At 43.2% G+C, this 18,417-nt stretch overlaps 1 protein-coding gene across 3 annotated transcripts in view; it reads left to right on the top strand.

The window, feature by feature from the left end:
- Nucleotides 1-3,322: 3,322 nt before the first annotated feature.
- The window catches only part of map2k1 (mitogen-activated protein kinase kinase 1), a 28,401-nt gene continuing 13,306 nt past the window's right edge, over nt 3,323-18,417 (top strand). Inside the window, exons 1-4 of one of the 3 annotated variants that reach the window (XM_069910726.1) lie at nt 3,323-3,714; nt 14,736-14,946; nt 15,772-15,918; nt 16,878-16,955. In XM_069910726.1, the coding sequence (XP_069766827.1) occupies nt 3,635-3,714; nt 14,736-14,946; nt 15,772-15,918; nt 16,878-16,955 (516 nt within the window). In that variant the 5' untranslated portion in view covers nt 3,323-3,634. Of the gene's footprint in view, nt 3,715-12,516; nt 12,549-13,679; nt 13,748-14,735; nt 14,947-15,771; nt 15,919-16,877; nt 16,956-18,417 lie in introns of those variants that run through there. The other 2 variants (XM_069910729.1, XM_069910727.1) reach the window with 2 other exon arrangements.

Raw genomic sequence — 18,417 nt, forward strand, 5'->3', positions numbered from 1 at the left:
TAAATGGCCATTTTTAATTGGATACATGTATGTTTCCACTAGATGTAACCCTCTGATGATCGAGTTGCCAAAAATAGATCTGGTAAATGGAGAAGTGGGGCTATATACAATGAGAGAGCACAGAATGTCAATTAAGAACAAAATAAACAATAACTCCATTCTAATACATATGATTAAAATTTGGTATGAGATTAATGAGAGTATTGGAAAAAAAATGGAGATATCAATAAAAGCGTCAATTGTGCCAGAACAACCTATTGCCCATGAACCTGGGCAATAGAATTTTAAATATTTGGCATGAGAAAGGAAATAAACATTTTGAAGATTGCTATGAGGAAGGGCTACGTATGTCCTTTGATCAACTAAAATAGAAATATAATCTGTCATTTAGAATCTTCCACTGCTTTCTTCAGTTGAAGTCCTTCTTGTGAGAGAGCTGGGGTTCCACACTGATCCTGGCCTCAAGTAACAAAGTGAAGGGGATGCAACAACTGGGAAATGCACCTAAATTCATAACTAGGATGTATTCTACTTTCCAAGGTGAAAGTGTTAAGCCAGTTTGAAGGTTGAGGGAGAGACGGGTGTCAAATTTAGGTGTTACAATACCACAGGAATACTGGTCTAATTGGTGCTTGGATATTATGATATCAATGATTAATGAAGGATATGGATTGGTTCAATATAATTTTCTACATCAGTTATATCTTATGCCACAAAAACTATGTAAATCAAAATCAGAAATATCTAAAACATGTGGCATCGAAATTGGAACCTTTATACATTCTACATGGTTGGGTGTGAAAGTAAGACCATTCTGGCATGATATCATTAAAACACTATAAAAATAACAGGAGTGACCTTCACATATGACCCAGAGCTGTACCTTCTGGGCAACCTTATGGATATGAGCAACAAAATGACTAAATCTCAAATCTGTTTTGTTAAGGTAGCTTTGGCTGTGGTCAAGAAATGTATCCCAATCACTTGGAAGTCCGACTCTCCCCTACCTATTGCTCGATAGGCCAGGGAGATGCAGAGTTGTATACCCATGGAGAAAATCAATTATAATTTTAAAAATAAATATGACACTTTCATTAAGATATGGCAACCATACTTAGATTATAATTGTGAACCTGACCCTTCAAAGTATGTAAAGATGTAATATCCCGAAAAAAAAGAATTATGAAAGAAATTAGAGCTCTGACGGTACGCAAAGTTACATTCTTATATTGGTGGGTGGGGGGAGGGAAAAAGGGGCAAGTTTTTCTTTTGTTTGTAAACATTTAATATATATTTGAAAAGTTTAAAGACTGTATGAATATATTTATGGAAAAAATAAAATTGAAAAAATGTTAAACTGTTCATTGAAATAATGTATAAAATAAAGGGAAAAAAACTAAATCTAATCTATCCCCTCCCACTAATCAAGGTTACCTTATAAATTAATTTTTAAAACATCAATAAAGTGGAGACACTGGCAAATCCCGGAGAACAGGCAATGAACGACCAGAACATACAATAATTGTTAATTTTTCCAGTAATATTTAAAAAATTCTAAGAATGGGCCCCACAATTTCAAAAATTGAAACTTTCCATCTTTAATATTCTATCTAATTTTCTCTAAACTTAAATAGGACATTATGTCATATAACCACTGTGTACGAGTAGAGGATGAATCATCTTTCCATCTGGCTATCAATGTGGTAAAAACTTTAAAAAATTCCTGAGATATAAGTTTAACTAAATCATGAGACAAATAAAACAAAAAAAGGAATTAATGTTGATAATGTTTGGAAAATGTCTTTCCAGAATCTCTCTAAATTGGGGCACTCCCAAAACATATGGATCAGAGAATCTTCAAAAATGTTACATTTCTCACATATCTGCATAAAAATTAGATAAGTTTGGGCATATGAGTTCTATATACCACCTTATGTTTTAATAAGCAGTGTCTTGCACAAAATGAGGAATCATTAATCAAGATGAGAGTAGAGTACCAATTTTCATCTGAAAATGTTAAGTTCATATCTTGTTCCCAATCGCTCTTGATCCAAGCCATGGGAACTGAATTTAAGTCACATGATTATCTGAAATTTCATATTAAGAAAAAAATAAATCAGCAAAACATTGTGGGCTGAAGGGCCAGTGCTGTAATGTTCTACGTTCTAAAATAGAAATTATAAAATTGGCGTCTGTAAACATGATCATGAAAAAGCCAACAGGGTTTGCAAAGTCATTCAGGGAAGGAAACTTGCCTGCCATTCTGTGATTCTAATCCCACACAGAGGCTCAAGTCATTCAGTTATTTCCAACATGACTTTCGAGGTGGTGAACCAGCACCTTGTCAAGAGAACTGGAGAAGGGCAGGAAGTACCACCTTCTCAGTGGGAATGAGCTATCTCACAATGTTGTTGAAAGCACATTGTTACCCCACAGCCTAGTGAAGTGTTAAGGGAGGCTTGGACTGACATTTGTAGGGGGTAGTTTGTCTGGACTTGAGGTACATGATTGTGACCCAGATGAGGCTTCTTTATGATGTTGGCTACTGTTTTGAGGCAGAGTTTCACATCGATGTTTTTAATGGTGCTCTTGATGGACTTGACTAGGTTTGCCACTTTCAGCATTGCTGGATATTTGAGTTTCCAAGCCAGTCAATGTACTTTCCATAGTGCACCTGTTGAAGTTTGATAAGAGTATTTGAGCATACTGGTTCTCCTCAGACTCCTTAGAAAGTAAAGCCGTTGGTGTGGTTTCTTCATGTTGCCTCAATGTGCTGACTCCAGGAGAGATTGCCTGATACGACAATACCCAGGAACTTGAATGCTTTCCTCCTGCTCTGTAATATTTCTATGCCTACACTTCTAATGTGTCCAGCTGGGTGTAAAGCTTTAGTGTTACTTAAATGTATGATTCCGTGTTTGATTGCACATTTCTATTTTGTGAACCCACAGTCTCGTATAGAATGGAAATTGTTAATGAACAAGACCCTGTGAGCCAAGGTATTGTAATGTCGGGAGTAAGGTATAATTACATTTCAGGTTTGTCACGGACAATAGTTGCACGGTTAACCCAAATGTTAGACATTTCATGAATATAAATCACAGTATTGAGCATTATTAGATCTGAAAATACATTTGGACAGAATTATGGATGGAAGGGTTGAGAGGGCCCAGTATGTAACTACATCGGGAAAGCATGGGCAGGATGGGTTGAACGGCCTGTTCCGCGCTGGATGACGACGTTCTCAGTTCCATGTTGGACTCTCCCCTGCCGCTTCTCCGGTGAAGTTGCACATGATCCAACACTGGCGATGATTTCTTCCCCAGATCCACCCCACCCAAGCGCTGCGGACTTTGCGGCGAAGAGCTGACGTATTACCGCAGCCCGCTCCGACTCGGGTTCAGGGGCCGGCAGCGGACGGGCTGCGGGGCATTGCCGGCAGCGGGGCATTGCCGGCAGCGGGCGGGCTGCGGGACAGCACGGTGGCCTGAAACATTGCAGCTGCGCCGGGCCACAGCGTCGCACGGCTCGGCCGGGCGGAGGCGGAGCTCCGTTCCCCGGGCAGGAGGTGGGCGCTGCCGCAGCGGGAGGGGCCACATGTGTGTGTGCGCGCAGCCCGGAGCAGGCCAGCACCATGCCCAAGAAGAAGCCGGGACCCATTCAGCTGCACCCGACTCCCGATGGATCCGCGATCAACGGCACCGCTTCGGCAGAGTGAGTGTGGGGTCCCCGGGGCTTCTCCTCCTGAACGGATGGGCGCGTCACTCTGTTCCCCATTGCACTTGAACAGTGACGACCAGGGAAGACCTTGCGGGCTTTGACGTGGGCCCGGAAAGGCTCCGAGAGATCTGGGACGAGGTGCCGGCCCGGACATCCCCACCGGTGGAAGGCGGTCTCCAGCGCGGAGAGTCCGGGCCACTCCCTGGGGAGGAAAGTGTTCCTGTCCGACGGCCCCCTCGCCCTCGGAGCGCCGGCGACACGGGCAGTGCTGTCCTGAAGGGTGGGTTGAGGGAGGGCATTCCCCATCGGCGCAACACCACGGGCGGGGAGATGGGGAGGCTGAGAGAAAGGAGGGGATTGTGGTCACAACGATGGACCAAGGCGGTCAGAAACTGAGAGAATTGGAATTGACCACAAAAATGGCAGAACAATTAAACACACACTTCTCTTCGCAAAGGAGAACACAGGTCATGCTCCAGCTGTGATAGGGAACCAAAGGTCTGAAGAGAGAGGCAGGAAATGCAATCTCTTGAGTCATCCAGTGTAAGTGAGAAATAGTGTTGGGGAAATGAATGAAGCTGAAGGCTGACACATCCACATGGGAGGGTAATAAAGTTGGGGGCCCTGCAAATAGCGGGCGGATTGGCAGTCCTTTCCCACAATACTTCTGACTCTGGTAAAACACCGGGATTGAATTAAAAACATAAAGCTGGGGAAACTCAGCGGGCCAATCCGTGTACTTCATGTAACAGAGATAACCAATGTTTTGGGCTTGAGCCCTTAATTAAGCTGAGCAAAATATAGGCAGGTGCCTTGTTTATGTATTTTTGTCTTTACTATATAAAGTATTTCTTTGCTCATACTTGTTTATTATCCTTACCTTTGCTATATAAAATATACAGTTTGACCTGAGTTTCCACAGCTGTTGTGCTTTTACTTCTGACTAAAGCAAGCTCGACAGGTTGGCGAGAGACAAATGTGACCCCACTATTTATCAAAGGGGGGGAAGAGAAAAAAAAGTGGGGAATCACAGACCTGTTAGTCTAATGTCAGCAGTGGGAAAATACCAGAATGTGTTAATATTGAACATCCGAAAACTGTGGAAGTATTAATGGGAATAGACAAATTCAATGTGGATTTATGAAGGGGAAAATCATGGTCAAGAAATTACTGGATTTGAGATGATGTAAGTTGTAGAATTGTTAACAGAGAACCATATGAGGGAATGTGGTGTGTTTGGAGTTTCAGAAGCTCTTTAGTAAGGATGAGTAAGGTGCAGTGGGAATCAGTGTTTGGGCTGTAGCACTTCACAGTCTCATGGATTTAGATGCGGGAACTCTGACATCTGGTTTGCAGTTCAAAGCTGTGTGGGATTATGAATTGTGAGGAGGAGCTCTTGTGACACATTAGTTGAGTGAGCAAATGCATGGCAGATGCAGTTTAATGTGGATAAAGACAGGTTATTAGCCAAATGGTGATAGCAAAGAGGTATGGACTAACAGTTTTGGCTGATCTTGTGTACCAGTCACTGGAAAGGTTGGTCTTCATTTGTAAAATCAAGGCTGCCTTGTTGCAGCTGCTCACCTGGTATTTTGTGTGCTGTTGAAGTGGAGGGAGTGTCACTAAGCTTTCCTGATCTGATTCCTGGGATGATATGACTGATGAATGGGGAGGGAACATGACCAGATATATGGAGGGCTTCCTAATACTAGCGAATCTAGAACTAGGGGGTTACATCTCAGAATATAATCTGCCAAATAGAGCCAAGATCAGGAGAAATGTCTTCAGGCTGTTGGTGGTAAACCCGTGAATTCCCTTCCATGGAGGCTAGGTAGTTTATTCTAGACAGGTAGATGGATTTCCTAATGACAAAGGGATATAGGTAAGACAGGGGCGGGATACTGATCGTGCTATGTTTCAATGTATACTTGGACAAGGAACTGTAAGTTTTAAACTTTCAGGTCCTCATTTGTTTTTATATTTTATTTTTATTCCTCATTTTAGGTACAGAGGTATTGTGTTAAACTTATTTGACTAGAGACCTGCCTGTTAGTCAAAAGAGGAGTTCAGATTCCACTTCATGGTTGGGTGTGTGAGGGCATTGGGGTTTGGGGTGAGGTATGCAGCATGTCAGTGGGTGGCATGGTTGAAACCAAGATTCTTTTGTCATGCTGGTACCAGAAAGATAGTGAAATGCCTAGGAATGCCTGAAGCTTAAGAAATTCCTGACTGAGCAACATTCCTGCAACAATCTGCTGCTTCAGGATAGAATAGAGCATGCGGGCACTGAACCATGTTTTTGACACTGCCCGGTATTTTCATATTTAACATTTTTATTATACAAATGTGCAAACCTACACTTTGTAATTGGAAATATTACTTGGCAAACATCCACCAAAAATTTATTGGATTAAACATACCTGATGTTGGTGGTGTCCACTAGTGGTTCTGTATTTAACTCCATTAACTATGGAACAATTTACAAAAGATGCTTTACAGGTAACTTATTTTGAAATATTGGTGGTGCTGAGAATAAAGTGGGTTGTGTTGAACAATCTCCTCTCTCATGGAAGCAGTGCTCCTTCGAATTACCCAAAGTGTATGAGATTGGCAAGGCTCCAAGTTATGGTTGGCCATGTGTACAGTGGGGTGTCAAGAACTGAAGGAGTTTGTTGGGCATGGACCCTTTGCAAGGGGAAATTGGTGCACAATTCACAGCCTGAAGTTGTATGCTGGCGCTATACTTCCATTTGTATGCATATAATAGTCAAATTTTGTGGACCAATTTTTAGATAAAATTTAGGGGGGGTCAGCTATCACACGCACTACTTTTGACCGCAGTAAGTACCTGTGTCATTTGGAGCATCAGCAGCTGGAGCGGGTGGTAAGTCCATGTTTGGGGCATTGGGAGCTTGAATAGGTGGGCGGCCAGGGCCAAAAATAAGGGGACGGGGTTTGACTTTTACACGAGAGTAAAATACCAGATTTTTGGGCCAAAAGTAGGGGTGTTGACTTTTATACAGTATTGACTATTTCATACATATGTGCGGTATTTTAATTCTGCTATTTTTGATAAGTAGGGTTGAGGATTTGATTAAAACACAAGATCCAGAATGGTGACAATGTTGTAAAGAGTAACAACTTGAAATGGACTTGTCCATCAAATCATCATTAAACACCCCATGACACTAATCCATATTTTATTTTCCCCACTTTCCCATCCAATTCCCCCCACCCAACACCCACCAGATTCTACCACTCGCCCATACACTAGATAATTTAGCCTACAGACTTGAACATTTTTGGGATGTGGCAGGAAGCCAGAGCTCCTGAGGGAAACCCATTTGGTCACAGGAAAAACATGCAAACTCTACTCCTCCCTGGGTCACTGGAGATGTGAGCCTGTAGTGCCACGGGATCGTGATGGGCTGGGTGTGGAGAGGACATTTACTCCTAATCTAGAATGAGGAGGCACGGTTTTGGAAATGAGGGATTACCCATTTAATAAAGCTGAGGCACATTTATATTCTCTGGGTTATCGGTCATTGCAGCTTTCCTCTGCCAAGTATGGGGCAAGCAGCATCTTTAAAGATTTTAAAGAGTAGTTCTTGATAAACAAGAAAGTAAAATCATACCTTGGGTCAATGAGAATGTGGAATTGAGGGTGCTGTCCGATCAGTTGTGATCTTATTGAAGGGCGGAGCAGGTTTGCTAATTTGTCATTTCATGCTGGTGGCTGTAACTGCAAACAGCACTATATTTGTAACAATAATATTTACTTACGAGAGCTCACTGAAGTAGGAATCAGCTTTACTTCAACATAGAAATATTTAGTGGAGGCTTGCAGCGGGATATTGCTGAGGACTTGATGGGTAGGCCCATTTCCAGAGCTGTGTTTCCTGAGAACTTTATCACTGCCCGGGTCTCGTATTTCCATCTAGTCCCCAACATTGCTTCTTAAAAATAGCTGAATTAAAATAGTTTATGGCATCATTGAACAACTTCAGACTGTGAATTGTGCACTGATTTCCCCTGGCAAAGGCTACTTGCCCAATAGTACCCTTACCCTTCAATAACCTGAACTGTACTTGAGAGCTCAGTAACCTTGAGTCTCACCAATCTCATGCATCTTGGGTAATACAGTCGAGGTGAGGAATGACAGCCTGCATAGGAGAGAGGTGATTGTTGAACAAGTCATAACTGCATTGAGTGTGTGTGTGTTTAATTAAAATGCTAAATATAAAAACAGTGGGAATGGAGTAATGTATCAATATGTCTGATGGAAAACGAATTATTCAAGAAATTAATACTCTGCTCAGCCACCAACTCGACATCAAGGGAATGTTCTTATTTTCTCTAATATTTCACTGCATCATTCCTCACCGCACCATGGTTAGTATAGTGGTTATCACAACAGTGTTACTACGCCTGTGATTGGTTCAAATCCTGCATTGTCCGTCAGGAGTTTGTACATTCTCCCCGTGTTTGCATGGGTTTCCTCCAGGTGCTCAGGTTTTCTCCCAGCCTTCAAAACGTCCCAGGGGTTGTAGGTCAATTGTGCAGCACAGGTTTGTGGGCTGAAAGGGCCTGTTACCGTGTTGTATGTGTGTATCATCTCCAGTGGAAGTTTTCAGATCTAATGTACTGCAATTCTGAAAATCTCATCTGTAGTCACTATTATGGAAATAATAGTTTCAAAACATCCTCGGGGAATAAGGACAGCACTTTAATTGTCATCTCTGGCATCAGGGCAAATTTTGGGTTCAAGACTAACTTCAGATTCTTGAGTGCAGTGATCCTGGCTGAGCTTCTCGTGCACCATTGAGGGGGGGGCTTCGTGATTGGTGGTGCTAGCCTTTGCTGAGACGCTATTGGTCGCAGGGTGTAATAGTTTTCCCTGAATCCTGCTTGGTATTCATCCCTCAACCAGCATTCAAAAATGGCAGAGCATTATGAATGCTCACTTTTATTTCCCCGGGAGACAATTCTAGCACGAGATGATGTAGTTTTAAAATAAAGGGGGGAAGATTTGAGAAGGAACTGAGGAGCAACTTTTTTTACTCAGAGGGTGCTTCATATCCAGAAGGAGCTGCTGGAGGAAAGTGTGGGAGTGTGCACAATTACACTGCTCATAAATATTTTGACCTATTCATGGATAGGAAGTGCCTAGAAGTGCAGACAAATGAGATGAGTTCCAAATGCCACCTTGGTCAGCATGGATGTGTGGGCTGAAGGGCCTGCTCTGTGCTGTATAAATCTTGCCATGATGCTGTTTCATTGCCTCACAGCAGAATCTACAGCTCAGCAAGAAAGTGAGGACTGCCCTATAAACCTGGAGGCCAATCTCTATTCACCTCCCCACTTCCTCGTCAGAAGAATTTCCAGGTTGCAGTAGGTACTGGTGGGCCAGTGAATGTAGTTCAAGCTGAGGCACCTGGGGAATTTAAATTCACTTAAATAAACCTGGTTATAATGTTGGTACCAATAGTGGTCATTATAAACCATTGAGTTGTCAATTTATTCTTTATCTGCTTCATGCAATATTATCTGGCTTTCCCTGGCCAATGTGGTTGGCCATTAACTGACCAACAAGTCACTCAATTAAATTTGTTAACAATTTAAAAAAATTTAGACATACAGCACAGTAACAGGCCCTTTCGGCCAACAAGCCTGTGATGCCCAGTTACACCCAATTGACCGACAACCTCTGGTACATTTTGAAGGGTGAGAGGAAATCAAAGCACCAGGAGGAAACCAACCTAGACATGGGGAGAACATACAAACTCCTTACACACAGCAGGATTTGAACTCTGGACCCAATCACTGGCGCTGTAATAGCATTGCACTAACCGTGCCTCAGACAGTTATGGTGGCTAAGAAATGCTAGCCTTGTACTGAGAAGGTTATGAATTTAAGATGAATGTCCTGCAGATAGTTGGCAGCTTTAAGGAGCCATATGAGGAGGAGAGGCATGTGGTTGAAGATGCAACTTTGACCTGTTGGGTGGCTGATTCAGTCTGCTCACTGGTGTTTCCCAGGGTATTGAGAGTGATGTCTTGGCAATAGTAATAACATGGAATGTTTAGAGTACATGGTCATTACCTGGTGTAAACGTTACTTGCCACTTCTCAGCCTATGTCTGAATGCTGTCTATGAATTGCCACACAGAGGCATGGACTTGCTCATTTACTGAGGAGTTATGATAGAACTAAACACATACATCAGAGAACAGTCCACACCTCTGACTGAAGAGGGATGGAAGCAGCTGAAAGGGTTGGGATGAGGTGACTCTTGGAGCTGGGATGATTTCACCTCTATTCATAACCATCTTTGTGCGAGGGGTAATGCCAAGGGTTAGAGTCTTTCCCTTTGTTGCCATTAAACTATGATTTCACCTGGGCTCTGTCCAACGTTAATATCGAGGTCAATCATTCTCACCTCTGGAATGTAGTTCTTTGGTTTAGAGCAAGGCTGTGCATTACTGAGCAGGTTACTAGTGAGTTCCTGCTGCTGTTAATGTCTTCCATGTATTTTCTCCTTGGAGAGTAGACTGATCTCCTCAAGGCTGATTCTCGATTGTGGTGTAACTGGATAGCTGGATAACTTTTGGAGGTTGTCTCTTACATTTAACATTAAAATTTGCATATCTCCTAAAGCTCTATTGTATTGTGTAAACTCCATACTTAAACAGTTCTCAGTAGTGAGGTACTTGGGTCCAGAAGATTCTCCAAGATGAGTGCATCTGAGGTATGCGCATATTGCATTACTCATTTGTAGAAAAATTGTTTGGTGGAATCAAGTTGTCACCTTTTTTGTCGTTCATACCATAACTACTAATGCAATGCACAGTAAAGACGAGATGGCGTTTCTCCAGGACCATGGAGCAGATTTATATAAATAGGAGTTAAATATTAAGTCATAATATAAAAATTCATGATATACTAGAACACATATGTTCTAGGAATTGAGGAGCTGATGGTTTTGGGTGGGGGGAAAAAAAACTGTTTGCACAATCTGGATGTGTGGGCCCGAATGCTACGGTACCTCCTTCCAGACGGCAGAAGGGAGATAAGTTCTTCATAATGTTTCTTGCCTTCCACATGCATTGTGTATTATGGATGTCCATCATGGTAAGAAAAGAGACCCCAATGATCTTCACTATCCTCTACAGGGTCTTATGGTCTGAGGTGGTACAGTTTTCAAACTAGGCAATGGGTGAGTTGGGATGAAGGAGCTGTTTTTGTGCTCTTTGACCCTATGATCTATTGCTATGATCTATTGCTTTGATCAAGTACCCATTGTATTACCATCTCCTGTGGCTTCTTGTGCCTAAATGTTTAGTGCCTAAACAAGCAGTCAGTGGATCAGTTCCCATAGTTGCCTAGAGGGTAGCAGCCACACTCAGTCCATGATCATTCCGAACATTTGCTTATTAATCAATTATTTTTTAAAAAATCTGCTTATCTTGGCTGTTTACCTCTGATGTCAACTTCAGGTATGTTTGTTTTTTAAAAAAAAACACACTGGAAGCTATGATCCTTGGTTTCAATTCACTGGCCGCTCAGGATCTTGAGCTGTGTCTGTTATTGAGACTGGGTTGGGTGTTGCTCACTTCTTGGTGAAATGACTGATCAGGCTCAAACATTCATCTCATTGGAAATTCTTGAACGAGGGTGGATATGCTGTTCCGTGTTACAACACGTTGGCCCTTACAGTTGTTAATGGTTGGCGGTGAATGTAGGTGGTATGATTAGTCAGCTACAGGTGACACGAAGGTTGGAGTGGTGTCGATATTGAGGAAGATTGTCCAAAGCTGCAACAGGGTGTAAATCGGGAGCAAAGTTAGCCGAGGTGGAATTTAATCCTAACAAGTGCAAGGCCCTGGATTTTGGGAAGACTTAAAAGGGGAGAATGGAAATGGTAAATTGTAGGGTGCTAAGGGAACTGTGCACTCCCTTTGCTCATCAACGTTCCTTAGCACCCCACAATTTTACTATTTGATCCTGTATTCTTTTCTCCTCTTGTATTTACTATAATGTGTTTAATAAAAAGATTGAAAAATAGAAAAATAGAAAAGAAGCACAGGGTTAGAGTGGGAGGAGAGGGATTTAAAGGAGGTGTGGGAGGTATTTTTTTTTGTACACACAGATTGATATCTTGGAACTTTCTACCAGAAGAATCAGACATTTTGTTTTTAGACAGATACTTAAATGGCCAAGGCCCTGAATTTTGGGAAGAGTTAAAAGGGGAGAATGGAAATGGTAAATTGTAGGGTGCTAAGGGAACTGTGCACTCCCTTTGCTCATCAACGTTCCTTAGCACCCCACAATTTTACTATTTGATCCTGTATTCTTTTCTCCTCTTGTATTTACTATAATGTGTTTAATAAAAAGATTGAAAAATAGAAAAGAAGCACAGGGTTAGAGTGGGAGGAGAGGGATTAAAAGGAGGTGTGGGAGGTATTTTTTTTTGTACACACAGATTGATATTTTGGAACTTTCTACCAGAAGAATCAGACATTTTGTTTTTAGACAGATGCTTAAATGGCCAAGGCCCTGGATTTTGGGAAGACAAATGGGCAATGATGCTGTAAAAAGGGATGTGTAAATGTGGAAAATGGTCAGCATGGAGATGATGGGCTGAAGGGTCTGTTTCTGTGCTGCACTACTTTGCCTTTATTGGCACTTCCCTTTTATCTGCACGTCATCCTTTGGGAGTTGGTTTCACTGGTTTATCCAGATTCATTGCTCTTGTATATTTTACTCGTGCTTCTGTCCTTGGGTGGAAAATCTTTGTCCTACCAATCGAGGGATGAAAACTTTCTGGGGGTAAGTGGGAGTCAGGCTCACTGCTAGGATGGCCTCCTGCTCCTGATGTGTTTGCCTTAATAGAATATAGAACATTACAGCGCAGTGTAGGCCCTTCAGCCCGTTATGTTGAGCTGACTTTCTCTGGATCATTTTGCAACATGGAATCCTGGTTCTGGGGTTGTTCCAGCCCTCCATGTATTTTCAGAGGTCATAGCACGTGGTATGTGCTCTGTGGATGGTATCTCCATTATCTGTATTAGCGTTAAGTTCCACCTGCACTCAGTCTGCAGAGTCCTGCATGGGCTGGTGTAGCTTAGATGTCAAGGACCTGTTGTATCAGGGTTGCTGAAGATTTAATTGGTGTACAATGATGGTTGGGTCGTTGATGCAGGACCAGAGGAATTGATGTGTCCCACCACCCCAGGGAAAGGGACTTTGGAACAGAGGAAAGAGCAGAAGGCGCAATGTTGGATGTCCTGGCAATGACTTGCCTCGGGTTTTTAAACACTGAGCTGGGGCCAGGGCAGGGGATGGGGAGATGGGGCTGCCGTGGGCTGGAGCACGGGCCGAGGTTGCAGGGGAATCAGTCCCTTTCCCAGAAGGAGGTCAGTGTGGCTCGGGTACAGGTCCAGCTGCATTTGAATGGATATCCTGGACGCCAGTGAATTGCTGATCACCCCATGAGCTCTCTGCTTGCACTAGCTGACACAGGATTCTATAACAAAGGTACCAGGAAAAGTTTATCACCACTCAGTTTCAGGGAGGAGTCCTTCGGGGAGAGGGTTGAGAAACTTGGCAGTGGAGCTCACGTTAGGGTGAGAGGTCAGAACGCAGGAAGTGTAGAGGTGTGTGAGAGTCACTCGATGCCTCGTGGCCTGCAAGGTACAAGACTTAATGCTACAGTTCCGATCCTAGACCTTGTTTTATCATGCGGCAAAATCAGATGGATTTGGATTTCAATGTACTTTGCAGATTATTGAATGGCGTTAGAAATACTGCCACCTGCTGTTCTCTCAACATGCAGCATTACTAAGATGAGTGATTACTACGTTGTCCTCTCCTCTTGTCAAAGCTCTGGTGTGAGGCGTGATTGATTCATCGATGCCTGTGACTTGTCACATCTCTCTCAGCGACGTCAAACACTCAGCATTGAAGTATCAGAGTGTTTAAAGAGAAGGTAGATAATAAATTGAAATGTCAGGGAATTGGAAAAGGAGGTGAGTGGATTAACAGTAAATCGTATGGCAGGGCAGGCTTGAGGGATAGAGTGTGTGGCCTCCTGGAGGATCTCAGGCACTCCTGCTGCTTGTATCTCTATCTCTCTCATTCTTTCTTTCTCTTCTCCCCCCCCCCCCTCTGAAATGGAGGTGCAGTGCAGAGAACCATTCTGTTTCCAGCCAATGTGGAACTCTGTTGTTACAGGCTCTGTGCCTTAACCTAACCTCCCCAACCCTTGCTCTCAGACCTGAGCCTGGCGGTGCTAGATTCACCACAGTGGAGTTTTCTGTTCTGTGCCTGGGCCATTCTGGAAGTTCCCCACAAACTGTGCTGTTCCTCAGTGTTTTTTGTTCCTGTGCTATTGGTATCACACGGCACACCAAGGAGGTAACTCATTGCTGGATTTGGGATTTGTGCTGCCGCTTTGTGCATTAACTCTAGTTAATTCCATCACTTCTCCTGATGATTTTCCATAACCCTGATTGTTCGTCCTTTGGTGTTTCTCTAACTAATGTTGTGATTGAATTGTTCCGCTGCAAAGCAATCCTAATCACAACTTGCAGACACTTTCTTTACCTCTCCCATTACCACTTCGTGGTTTTTTTTAAATTTCATTTCCTGGAATCCAAATAAAGTGTGTGATGACAGGAAGCTTTCAGGGAGTGTTGGAGGGCAGAAGGGAGCCTATTTCTAAGAGAAGCTGCCTTCTCTTGCTCATTGCTGGCCAGAGTGTCCTGACACAGTTCAACGTCTCCAGAAGTGCTGATTTATTGATCCGTTTCCTTCTAGCCAATCTCTGTCATTTTTTTTTCCTTTCAGTCTCCCTTTCTGAATAATCCAAGGTAAGCTTTGATTTCTGGCAGAGCCAGATGGATACCCCTGGGGTATGTTGCTCCAGCCCCGGATACCCTTGTGTGTCCCAGAAAGCTACTGCTGATGCCATCACCTACATTCTTGTTAAAGTTTTGTTTGTCCAATGCACTTTAGGACAAATTTGGAAGCCCTGCAGAAAAAGTTGGAGGAGCTTGAGTTGGATGAACAGCAGCGGAAGCGGCTGGAGGCATTTCTGACTCAAAAGCAGAAAGTTGGTGAGCTGAAGGATGATGACTTTGAGAAGATCTCTGAGCTGGGTGCGGGTAACGGAGGCGTGGTCTTCAAAGTCTCCCACAAGCCATCTGGCCTCATCATGGCCCGAAAGGTAAGACTCCCTTTCCCCATAGCCCTTGGCTTCTCCCTGTGCTCTCACCGAGGGTTCTCAGTCAGGGTCAGGAGGTGCCAGTAATCAGGCCCACATGAGAGTTGGCTGGAGTGCAGACTCTTGCTGGTGAAGCTAACCAGGATAGTGTGTGCAGCTAGCCTTAGAAGAAATTTCCCTTTTCCATGGACATCAGCAAACTAACATGCAGTGTTAACATGCTCATGCACCTGAGATGCAGCCCAGCACCCTCTCTGTGTCCACTAAGCGATCACTCTCCCAGTTCAGTGCCACGCCCCAAGTTTTCTCCACTGTAATATCCTCCACTTCAGATGTGAGCTCCTTCTCTGAACCCCTGGTGGGTGAGTTATTTCTTCTCATCGTCTCACAGCACAGAAACAGGCCGTTCAGCCCACCATGTTTGTGCTGACCAGTGGCTACCCACCTGTATTAATCCTAGCCCTTGACCCTTTGCCCTCTCTCCTTGAGCAATTCAAGTACTTGACTGAACACATCCTTAAATGGTGTCAGTGACCTGCTTCCACCACTTCCTTCAGCAATGTTTTCCATGGTGACTGCTACAGTCTCAAATAACCAGCTCATCTCTTGTCTGATGTGACGTCATCAACTTTTAAAGTTAACTCTGTTTCAGTTTCCATATCCTCTGTTCAATCCCACAGGGACTGTCTGGGACAATAAAACGAGAGGGGAATTGGTAGGTGCGGTGATTGATGTGAGGAGAGGTGGCTTCTGTAGATTGCAGGCTCCAGTGGGGATGTTATTTGAAAGGAAGAGGTAAAAATGACTGGTGTTTTTTTCCCTTCACAGCTGATTCACTTGGAGATAAAACCAGCCATTCGGAACCAGATCATCCGGGAGCTGCAGGTCCTGCATGAGTGCAATTCTCCCTACATCGTGGGGTTTTATGGAGCTTTCTACAGTGATGGGGAGATCAGCATCTGCATGGAACACATGGTACAGAAGCTGCATTACTTACACAGCAGTAGTTAGTTGGGCAAGGGACCTGTCCTCACAGGATCAGCCACACTCTTCCAGTGACAGCTTCTCTTTTCTGCACCTCCATGACTGCCTTCCTACTTCCAATTTCTGATTTAAAAATCAGTGATTTACAATGATGAATTGCAGAAGAACTCCACATTTTCCTCACATTCTCCTGTTTGGTTTACCTAACGTCACTCCTGAATGTACGAGCCATGATCTTGAGCTTCCCCAAACAATTTATTATCTGATGCCCCGATCTCCTAATCCAACCTCAGTTGCAGGAAAAGTTGGCCTATTTTTTAGTCATCTCTCCTTTAACCCTGGGAATCCAGTTGTTTTGGTAAATGACTGCAAGGCTACCAATGCTAGAACTACTGTCCAGCAGCTGCCACTCACGCTATTGTTGTAGACTAACTACAGTGTTCATCAATTTGTTTAAACATACAGCATGGTAACAGGCTCTTTTGACCCACGAGCCCAGGCCGCCCAATTATGCTCAATTAACCTACACACCCGGTATGTTTTGTACGGTGGGAGGAACCCAGAGGAAACTCGTGCAGACGTGGGGAGAATGTACAAACTCCTTGGAGACAGTCTGGTCCTGATTGCTGGCGTTGCAACAGCTCTGCCTAACCACATCACTAACTCTGCCACCTTATTCCAGTCCTGGATACAAAGGTGCACATTCCATTTTTCAGCTCATTCCTAATGTAGAAATGTAAAACATTTCTCCAAACAACCCGAGAACTGGATTCGGGTAAATTACCAGTCTCTGGTGAAGATGGGCCCATCCTCGATCACCTTGTGTTATTGACCCTGTTGACGCTAACAGATAAAATTGTTATATAGGGATGCCTGTCGCACAATAATATAACAAAGCCATGCCATTGTTGAGTTCACTCTGGCTAGTTGTCGTGCTTAATTTCTGCCAGGATGGTGGATCATTGGATCAAGTGCTCAAGAAAGCTGGAAGAATTACAGAGCAAGTCCTGGGCAAAGTGAGCATAGCTGTAAGTACAGGACGGGATTACTAATAGTGGAAGGATTATAATCTAACATTCTATGATCAGATTTCACCACCTATGCTGCTCCATATGCTTTCGATTTGTGAATTATTAATGGCAGATGCTGCATCAGTTATTTTACTAGGATAGGCATTGCATTCTGGGAGCTCTGGAAACTGGTGTTCCCTTGTATAACTGAGTGGATTGCCTGGTGGTTTTGCTTAGGTAAATAGCTGATGTGTACGTTTAAGATTTCTATATATTCTGTTTGCCATCCTGGAGCAAGTAAGGGTCAATAAATCCCAAGGGCCTGACAAGATATTCCCTCAGACCTTGAGGGAGGCTAGAGTAGAAATTGCAGGAGCCTATCTGATATTTAAAACATCCTTAACCATGGGCAAAGTTCCAAAAATTTGGAGGATATTTAATGTTTTTTAAAAAAAGACTGAGAATGATCTGGGAAATTATAAGATGGTGAGCCTGACATTAATAATCGGTAAGTTATTGGAAGGAATTTTAAGAGACCAGATATACATACTTGGATAGAGAAGGACTGAATAGGTCTCAGCATGGCTACATGTGTGGTGAGTCTTGGAATTTTTCAAGTTTACCAGGAAAGTTGATGAAGAAATAACAGTGGATGTTGCCTACATAGACTTTAGTAAGGCCTTTGATAAGGTCCCACTTGTGAGGTTGGTCAAGAAGGTTCAGTCACTTGGTGTTCATGGTGAGGTAGACATTGGCTCGTAAAAGTCAGAGAGTGGTAGTGAAGGATTGTCTCATTCTGGAGGCTTGTATCTTGTGCGCTTCAGTGATTTGTGCTGGATCCATTATTGTTTGTCATCAATAAATTAAATGACGATGTGGTAAATTGCATTATCAAATTTGCAGATGATGCTAAGATTAAGGGTGTAGTGCACATAGTAGAAGGCTTTCAAAGCTTTCAACAGGATCTGGACCAGCTAGAAAAATGGATGGAATTTAATGCAGACAGGTGTAAGATGTTGCACTTTGGGAGGATGAACCAGGGTAGCACTTGCATACTAAACTGTAGAGAACTGTGGAGTGCAATAGAACAGAGGGATTTGGAATACAGATAAATAATTCCTTATACAGTCATAGGACTTCATCCCCTGCAGCATCAGAAAATTAGGGTAGATTTATAAAGATGTAAAAAATGATGGGGGTTTAGATCGGGTAAATGAAGACAGCTTTTTTCAACTGAGGTTTGGTGAGACCAGAACTGGGGACATCGATTAAGGGGAAGGGTGAAATGTTTAGGGGGACATCAGGGGTAACTTCAGTTGGAGGGTGGTGAAAGAGCTACAGGCAGAGGTGGTGAATGCAGGTTCAATTTTAACATTTGAGAAAAATTTGGATTGATACAGGGATGGGAGGGGAATAGAGGGTGATGGCCTTGGTGCAGGTCATTGTGACTAGGTGGAATGGTGTTACAACATAGACTAGA

This window comes from Narcine bancroftii, chromosome 14 (assembly GCF_036971445.1).
Source record: "Narcine bancroftii isolate sNarBan1 chromosome 14, sNarBan1.hap1, whole genome shotgun sequence".
NCBI classification, from domain to species: Eukaryota; Metazoa; Chordata; class Chondrichthyes; order Torpediniformes; family Narcinidae; genus Narcine; species Narcine bancroftii.